We start from the raw sequence: 9661 nt of genomic DNA on the forward strand, positions 1-9661 counted from the left end.
TCATTCTCTACTTTAAATGCATGCTTGTAAGCAATATATCTTGACTTTGTGATGTTTCCTTTTCCTTTATAAATTCTTAGTGTTCATAGAACTAGGGTCACATCATTAGTAGGCGATTTTGGATTTTTGAATATTAAGATGAGAATGACCTTTTTGGATTTTGTTTCAGTGTTCAATAACACATTTTCTATCAGATTCCATCCTTTTTCCTTTAGTTGAACATCCTGTCTAGTTGAAGTAATCTGAATTGATACTTTAGTTTTAGACTATTACTTTATGAACTGTTTCTTGCTGTTTTGGATGGGTACAAGTTTGCTGCAGTGTTGGGGGGAGAATTGGTGAGTTATTCTCAAAAGCATTTGTAAGGCAGAATGGCAGCAGTACCTCTCAACTTAAGACAAGCCCATTGGAGTTTTCTACCTCTCTGTGGTTCAGAAATTCCTGAACCACTTTCTACAATTTGACAGGAAAATGGTCTAGGATTGGGAGCAGGCCTTCTCTTCCTTGTGGAGAATACAAAGGTGAAAAAATAGTGGCAAAAAACACCACTTTTGGTGTTTCAAACCTGCAAGATTCAGCATTGTAAATTTTCAATTTTTCAAAAAAAAAATTAGGTTTCTTCTGTAACTGAATCCAAAACAATCTGGCTTTTCTGATTTGGCTTCTAAAGTTGAACTTCATTCATCATCTTGCCCATTGATTTAATTTGATTCGTGCTGAAATGCTGAGCTTGCATTTTTTTTATTTTTAAGCTACAGACAAGTCCAGAATATGGGCAAGGAATGAATCCAATCAGCCGTCTAGCTCAAATTCAACAAGCAAAAAAAGAAAAGGAGCCTGAATATACATTAATGGTAGAACGAGGTCTTCCTCGCCTCAGAGAGTTTGTAATGCGGGTGAGACTGTTACATAATTTATTTGATTTTCTATAGATTCTGAAAGATACAAGCGCAAATAATTTGAACTGTATTCTGTTATTTAGGTAAAAGTTGGTTGTCAAGTAGCAGAGGGAATGGGCCCAAATAAGAAAGTTGCCAAGCGAAATGCAGCTGAGAAAATGTTGGAGCTTTTGGGTTTCAAAGTTCCTCAGCCTCAGCCACCTAAACCAGCTTTGAAAACTGATGAAAAGGTAATAGTTTCCCTATATCTCAATTATACAAAAATATGATTATTACATGGTCTGTTCTAAATAAGTTTTCATTTCCTTTTCAGCCAACCTTGAAAGAACCTGTTAAAGGACGGAAAGTAACCTTTTTTGAACCCAGTTCCTCTGTGGAAGATACAGCAGCAGGTTTGTTGCTTCCTGGAAGCAGATCTGTATGTTAGTATTTCACTCCAAGTTTACTCCACCCTCTTTCATCTGATTTACCTACTTGATCTTCTTCACTCTCTTCATCTACTGACTTTTGAAGGGGCTAACTATTTAGCAATTGTTGTAGGAAGTCCCACAAAGAGTAAAGCAGCCAGAATAAATAAAATGACCATATATTTTTGAGGATTTAACTGCCTGAAATTAATGCAGTGTTAAATTTTGTATCTTAAATTTAATGGAATTTTTTGAAGAGGGAACTAAAAGAATTGACAGTGTCTTCTTGGACTTCAGCAGGGCTTTGGTAAAGTCCTGCATAGTAGGCTTGTATGGAAGGTTATATAGGATCCAGGTAAGTTTTGCCTGTTAGATACAAAATTGACATGGTAGTAGTAGGTGGAGGGTTTTTATTATTGGAGTCCTGTGACCATTGGTATATTACTAATAATTGGAATGAGAGAACATAATTGCTATGGTTAACATGTTTGCAGCTGGCATGAAAATTGGTGGTATAGTGGACGGTGAAGAGATTTATCTAAGATTTCAGGATCATCTAGGGAAAATGGATCAAGGAATGGGAGATTAAATTGAACTTGGGACAAATGCTAGCTGTTGTATTTTGTCAAGTTAAATTACGCCAGGACTTGTATGGTAAATGGTAGGGGCCTGGAAAATTTTGTAGAATGTGTAGATGCAGGGCTACAAGTATACAATTCCCTGAAAGTGGAAACACAGGAAGACAAGGTAATGAAGAAGGCATTGGGCATGCTCGTCTTCCTCGCCCAGGGCTTGACAATGTTTCAAATGTAAAGGATGTTGGAGAGGCCACACTTGGGAGTAATGTGTGGATTTCTGGTTGCCTAGCTATAGGAAGGATGTCATTAAACTAGAAAGGGTGCATACAAGATCCATAAGCTGAGTACTGGAATGAGAGAAGTTAAGTTCTTAAGTTAATTTGGATATGTGGGGCATTTTTCCCCTAGAGTGTCAGAGGCTGTGGGTAACCTCAGAACTATGCAAAATCATGAGGGACCTTAATATTGGTGAATGATCGCCACTTTTCACTAGGGTAAGGGAACATGAACTAGACGGCATTTAAATTTTAAAGTGGTTGCTATTTGGAATGAGTTACCAGAGGAATTGGACGAGGTGGGTATGGTTACTTTTTAAAAAAAAAGTCATTTAGACAGGTACATGCACTAGAAAGATTGAAAAGGATATGGGCAAAAAGTATCCGTTCAGCTAGGCAACTTGTCCAGTATGGGTTCATTGTGCCAAAAGGCCATTTTCTCTACTGTACAGTTTTATGGCTCCTTGTAAGCCTCTTAAAAAAAATAAAATGGAGTGGTGGTATTGATCAAAGGTGTTACTTGAGGGTGCAAACAATCTTTCTTTACAATTATGGAAATAAAAGGAATTAGTGCATTGCCGGATATCTGATATCACCACCAAATTGTGAGAGGGAGATGCAAGAGTTTTTAGATAAGCTTCTAAGATGTGTGCTGAAAGTTGTAATAAATCAATTGTGGGCTGAGGGCATTGGGGCAGCAGCTTTGGTGTGTAGTAGGGATACCTTTCAATTACTGTAATAAGTGGAAATTATTTTCAAAGACCAAGTTGGTGAGGAATTTGTCACAAGTTTTTTTTGATGAGAATGTATATTTGAGCAGGTTTTTGTTTGGCCCTGGGGAGGAGTTGGGGTGGGGGTGGGGGTGGGGGGAGGGGGGGCGGTGGATGAAGGAGAGATGGAAAGATATGGGCTGCAACATTTGACCCACCCAAAATTACAGATGTCATGCAAATATAAAAATAGTGGACTATGAATTCTGTAACATTTTGTTCATGTGGTGCAGCACATATTTAATACAATTAAAAATGTCACTTGTACAATTTCAGGTAAAGATGGAAGTATGCGTCTGGAAGATGAGTTTCGAATGCCGTATCCCAGCCACCAGCAACTTCCTGCTGGAATCCTGCCAATGGTTCCTGAAGTAGCACAGGCTGTTGGAGTCAACCAAGGGCATCATAGCAAAGATTTTAACAGGCCTGCAGCAAATCCAGCAATGGCCACAGTTACTGCAATAATTGCAAGAGAACTCCTGTACGGGGGAACATCTTTAACTGCTGAAACTATATTGAAAAATAACCCTGCAGCCCGCAAGCCACAAAGTACCCTAACCAGACCTTCAGAACAGTTGGACTTTCTAGCCAGTGTTCAAGCATTGCAGGTATAACAAATCTATCCTGGGAATATATTTTTGAGAACTTAATATTGATTACTAATTTTGTAGAATTTTTTTGAAATGTATTTCTTCCTGCAAGAAGGCAAACACATCCAGCCGTTGAGGCATTGTTTTCTCTTGCTCCAACTGGTTGTTTTACTTCTGGTATTATTCAAAATTATATGGCATCATTCTCGTATTCATTTTGGATAACTAATTTTGACTTGACTCATGCAAAAGACACTGAATTTCCTGGTCAAGTCCTTTCCCATTTTTGACATTCAAATTTCCTGCCAAATTTGATAGCATTCTGCATGGTGTTGTGATTTGGCTTAACTGATAAAGTAATCTTTACAAATCGAAGATCCTCAAAAGATTATTTTACTGTCGAGTTAAAAGATGTACATGTATCAATCAAATAGAAAAGTAGACAAGATTCACAAGATGAGTTATGATTTCACTGAATAGAGGTCCAGATCTAGAAGGCATAGTTGTTCCTGTGAACATCAACATTATCCATTCTCTTTTTTTTAAAAATAAGTCTTCATCTTTATAACTTAATTTTGTTCCCCCATATTGCATCTGCCATATTCTTACTTGCTCAGTATACTTGCCTGTAATTATGTATCAGCAAACCTGGGACTGTATTTGGTTGTCACTGATAGGACACCCATTTCTGCAATTTCCCTTTACTCACTGCCTGCCAATCTAAGGATCTGTGAATTTTCATTCTGCCCAGTAACCAATTGTAAACTTTGTTACTCCTATTGCCATAAAATCCTAATTTGGAAGTTCGCTGATATCTCAAATGGGTCGATCCTTTTTTACCTTGTATGTTCTACTGGACAAGTTTTCAAAGAACTCCTGGAAATTTTCATCTCATGGCTCAATCCAGTTATTTTTAAGGTTCTTGCATCATTCTTCAGACTCTGGTATGTTTTATACTACTGATATTAGCTGATCTAGATACCAGATGAGGTCTGTGGTACTATTTTCACTCGCCTTCCTAAAATCATGGTGTCACAATTGCTATTCAATCCACAGGAACAATCATAGACCTGTAGAATTTTGGAATATAGTAATTGGAGCATTTGCTATTTATATTTGAGCCTCCTTGAAAACTTTGGAATGTGTTTTTATCAGGTTCTTGGAATTTATTAGCTTTTTGTTCATAAGAATTTCAATATTTTTTATCAAACTAAAACTTATTTCTTCAGTTCCTTATTTTTGGTAGACCATTGGTTCTTTGGTATTTCTGACAGGTTCTTGTGTGCTTTTAAACTCTAAAATGTCAGAACAGAATTTGGCCCTTCAAGTCTGCTTTGCCATTTGAATCATGGCTGACCCCATTTTCCTGCTTTTTTTCCCTGTCTCCGATCTGTTAAGTTTGTGACTGTCTCTCAGCTTTGTTTGGATTTTGGTCATGTGATTCATCTCTTTCTAGGTCGAATACAAAGATTTTCCAAAAAACAACAAGAATGAGTATGTGTCATTGATAAATTGTTCATCCCAACCTCCTCTGATCAGTCATGGAATTGGAAAAGATGTCGAGTCCTGTCATGATATGGTAAAAGATACTTCATAATCTAAAATTTCAAGATGGTTTAAAGCCTTTTAAGCCCTTGATTAAATTATTTCCTTGCCAGACTTGCAATTGCATGTGTTGGAGAATTAGACTTTCAAAATTGTCTTTTTATTTGTTCATAAAATCATAACATTCTTTTTCCAGGCTGCTCTTAATATCTTAAAATTGTTGTCTGAGCTGGACCAACAAAATGTAGAAATATCAAGAACAGGAAATGGACCAATTGCTGTGTAAGTGTACATTAGTTTTCTTGTTTATATTCTCTATTGGGCATTGCTTCAGGATCAGGGATAATTGCTGCCTCTGCGGTTCTGAGGTGTTTGGTTATGCCAATGTGGGGACCATAGGATTTGCCACTGATGGGTTATGCAGATTTTAGATGGGGCTTGGAAGTGGCTTATTCCTGCTATTTCTCTGACAAAAACAAGAGGCTTGTTTTTGCAAGATATGCAATGAAGAATATAGCTGCACGATAAGAGTAGAATGTAAGATTCTGCTTCTTCAAACTTCAAATCCATGTTAAAAAGTCATCGATGGTATTGGTAATTTAAATTCTGCATAAATGTAAATTGTAATGTTAGAAGTGTCAACAACCTTGTACAAACGAATTTTTCATTTAATAATTAAATCTCTAATTAGTTTTATGATGGGTGATCTTGTTTTTGTGAACATTTTAATTAAAAATAAACTACTTTTTTTTAGATGCGTGAAACAAGAAATTGATGGAGACACTCTCATCAAACCGGCTAACTCAAACACTTTAGGACAAACACTGGATGTCACTGACTGAAAGCCTTTTTTTTTGACCCAAAGCTCCAAGCACCAGAGAAAATCGGATGCTTCCTGTCCTGTGACATTGTAACTACTGATTTAGACAACTGCAGTTTGAATCTTGCTGTAGTATCTAAATCATTAAGTTGCTTAAATTTTTAAAAATATACATTTCAACATTAATTCAATATTTTTTTTGAAGGAATTTTTTTCCTAATTTTTTCATTGGAACTTTGAATTTCTGTTGATGCTTCTCCAAGCGTACATTACATGATGATTGAGAGATGGCGTAACAAAATCAGGGTCATATCCAACTTGTGTAGTTTATTATTTGGTACGTGTTTGAATTGGCCATCAGTAACAAACTTTTGGCATAACAAAACTTGGTGCTAGTTTAACATAAAATGGAGTGCCTCCATTTTTTGTTGTCCAAAAGAGAAATTGAATCTCCAAATTAACTGAGTTGATTATGGATTATTTCTTTTTTTAAATCCATTAGAAAGTGATATCAGTCTTTTAGATTAAGTTTGCTTTTCTTAATCTAAAAGATTTTTTTTTTTACTTTGGTAACTCTGAAGGAATGTTTCTTTTTGTCTTAAACTTTGTTATCCCAAAATAATTGTCAATAGTGCAGAAGAATTACATTGTTGGATATGATCTTTTACCTGACTTATACCAGAAATTGCAAATTACTGTACATCTTGGTGCAGGGTAAATTGTAAGATGTTGTGTTGTACTTTAATGCTTTGATGTTCCATGTGATGTACACAAAGTGTGTACAGTAAACATTTTGCTTATTGTCCAAGTAAAGCACGAAACGACGTCAAAATTGTTACTTTACTTTTGGACTTTTTTCCCTCCCCATGTACTGTACCTATGGAATGGAGAAGTAAAAATTGGTGTTTGTGCAAAAGTACTGGTGGCTTTTATTGGCATAACACATTTTACTAATGTGAAGCTGAATTAAAGGAGTTGACGACAGTTAAACTTTTAACTTTGTGCAACCATTTTCAATGGTTTTGAACATTTGAAGGAAAATGTTTTCCCCATTTCCTCCCAACACATTTTTGAAATCTTTTTTCTAAGCTATACGATGTTATTTTTGTATCATAATCTTCTTTGCAAGTGTAGAAGGAAAATTATTGGCTTGTAAAGTTTCTTAAAAGCACTGAAGTGTCCCAGTTATTAACTTTAATGTGTCTTTATTATTAGACTCCTTTAAATCATGCTACACAGGCTTTTCTCCATTATGCATGGTAGAATAGCTAACCTTTAAGGTTTTTTAATGTCAGCATCAATCTGAAGAATAACACTTTTCCTCAAAGTTACACCTGAATGGCTTATGGAATCTACAACAGGTGATCAGATTTTTTTTAAAGTGGGTTAGAAGCTCTAAAAAGACTCTGATGGAACTGTGGAGCTTTACAATATTAAAAGTTCATTTAACCAAAACTTAATTGTTCAAAACCTGTTTTGATTCCTATATTGGTATAGAGAAGTAAAGCATTCTAGAGTTTTACACCAAATAGAATTAACTTAAAAAGTACCAAGTAATTTTGTTTTTGATATGTGGTTTAAAAATTCAACAACCAACAGCATGATTTTACCCCAGCTCCATCCAGCAAACTGTTGCATAACGATTATTTAAAAATGTGGGAAATAAAGAAGATGAGATAGTAAGAGAAACTCGAGCTGAACATTGCATTTTGTGTATCTGTAACTTCTGCACCTTTGGGTCAGTTATAGTTGAATTGGAGCTTGATAGCTTCAACTGAAATTGTTTATTTTGTTCCACATACAAGATCTGCGTAGCTGTGTTGTCCTAATTTGACTTCACTGCGATACAGTTTATATTGTATTTTCACAAACTAGCCTACGGTAATCGATTTGTACCTGAGAACTGCTGCTGCTCTGAATGCATTTATGTCAATGCTTTAAGACTAAATAGACCTTAAAAGAAAAGAGAAAGCTCACTTCAACCTGACCTGAGTCAAGATGACAGGATCAGTTCTTAACATCCAATCATAAGATTTAGATGTACCTACAAAACTCATGTACAAATTGTCAGATTGAATTTGATTACAGCAAATGTATTGTCAAAGCTGATCTGGGTTTAAAAATGTTCTGTTTCTGATTCTATCTATTTTTGGATCGTTAAAAAAAAAATGCTTCTAGGGTTGTGATTTTAATTTAGGCAAGTTCAACAGATATTTATGCATAGGCAAATACCACTCTTACAATGAGATAAATGATTTGCTCATGTAGTTTGTTGGAGTGACTCCACTGGCTTGTAATGTATTCAAAGAATATTGCCTCACTCGATACAAAAAGTCCTGAAGATTCATTTGTATGTTCCCAGTGGACAATGTGTTGGGTGACTTTTTTCTTTTTAAAAAATAACCTCAAAATCCTATCAAAACTAAATTTTGCAACATGGTGGCTACTTCTGGTGTTGTGATCATTGGTCTTCTACAATAATGTACTCGAGCTATGTGACAATAAGATATTGCTGAAATAAGCAAGCTCATGAAGTTGCCAAGACGGAAAGATGCTCCTTCATTCCTGTAGTTTTGAGTGCTCTTAAAAGATAGATTCACGTTTATGTATACATTTGCATCCGTTACTGAACGTATTCTATAAGTAGTGTTTGAAGTTTCAGTTTGGGGTTGTAACTTTGGTTCAGTGATGGTAAATTCTGATCTTTTGGTCTTAAATCTTGGGCAGATGCGATAAACTTTTAATAAATTGTAACTAACTTGGTCATGATCCTGCATATTCCAAGTTGTCTTGTGGACCATGCTTTCATTAATAGGTGCTCATTCCTCTTTCAATCATCTCACTGATTAGAATATACCATTGCACGACTGCTGTGTCTGTGTGCAGTCTTCTTTGGCTTGGCTTCGCGGACGAAGATTTATGGAGGGGGTAAAAAGTGTGTAGTATGTGCATATTAACAGCTGCAGTCTTGAAGCAAAATACATAGAAGTAAAATATATCATTAACTTTTATCATGAAAATTGAATCTAACTTGGCCTGTGGGTATTTTTCAGTCATTTGTTTTTTTTCAAAAAAGAGCCCACTTTTTTAAAAAAAGCATCTTTTAAATTTGGATCGTTGGAGAAGAGTGGTGATATTCTGATTGAATTTTCATAACCACAGTCTGCAACTTGTGATTATTATTGTTCAACTGTCATAATTAGTTCCATTAGCTAACTTTCCCAATACTTGAATCTGAGAATCTCTCGGAAGGCATTTTGATTCATTTTCACATATAAACTACTCAAAGTTGATGTCCAAGACAAGAACATGCTCTTGTGAGTTGGGTTCTATAGTCCAGATTAAGGCCAAGATCTGGTGTAAACTACTTGAATAATCAAAATCAGAAGTTTGATTGCTTTTTCTATCTATTTACAACCATGTAATCTGTGTTTTGCAATGAACTACTCTTTGACTTGCGCTCACTGTTTGGTACAAAACATGGCAGACCACTGTCTGGTGTGGATCAAGAAGAGCGTGGAGTGGAGACACTGCTGCGCCAAAAGGTTCAACCACCCAATCCTAATGCTGGCAGCTCCGTACAAGCTTTAAATGGCCTGCAAGAGCTGGTGGTGCTTTTAAGCTAAAATCCTGCGACCATGGGTCGGTGCCCAAGATGACAGTTCCTGTGCTCAGCAGTGGCCATGAGGAGTTACAGGTTCTGGCAGCAGAGTGGCACAGGGGACCAGACATGAGGAAAACTTTAACCCCTGATGAGAAAGAGAAGCAGAGGAGATG

The 9661-nt window shown here is 36.1% G+C and overlaps 1 protein-coding gene across 10 annotated transcripts in view; it reads left to right on the plus strand.

Moving 5' to 3' along the window:
• stau1 (staufen double-stranded RNA binding protein 1) overlaps positions 1–7339 on the plus strand; it is a 33723-nt gene extending 26384 nt beyond the window's left edge. For 6 of the 10 annotated variants that reach the window (XM_069883791.1, XM_069883790.1, XM_069883797.1 and 3 more), the window contains 7 exons: positions 753–896; positions 983–1129; positions 1213–1321; positions 3206–3537; positions 4976–5098; positions 5261–5346; positions 5819–7339. In XM_069883791.1, coding sequence (XP_069739892.1) covers positions 753–896; positions 983–1129; positions 1213–1321; positions 3206–3537; positions 4976–5098; positions 5261–5346; positions 5819–5906 — 1029 coding nt within the window. In that variant the 3' untranslated portion in view covers positions 5907–7339. The remainder of the gene's footprint in view (positions 1–752; positions 897–982; positions 1130–1212; positions 1322–3205; positions 3538–4975; positions 5099–5260; positions 5347–5818) is intronic. The other 4 variants (XM_069883798.1, XM_069883792.1, XM_069883794.1 and 1 more) reach the window with 3 other exon arrangements.
• The last annotated feature ends 2322 nt before the right edge of the window (positions 7340–9661 follow it).

Source organism: Narcine bancroftii, chromosome 6 (genome assembly GCF_036971445.1).
Source record: "Narcine bancroftii isolate sNarBan1 chromosome 6, sNarBan1.hap1, whole genome shotgun sequence".
Taxonomy (NCBI): Eukaryota; Metazoa; Chordata; class Chondrichthyes; order Torpediniformes; family Narcinidae; genus Narcine; species Narcine bancroftii.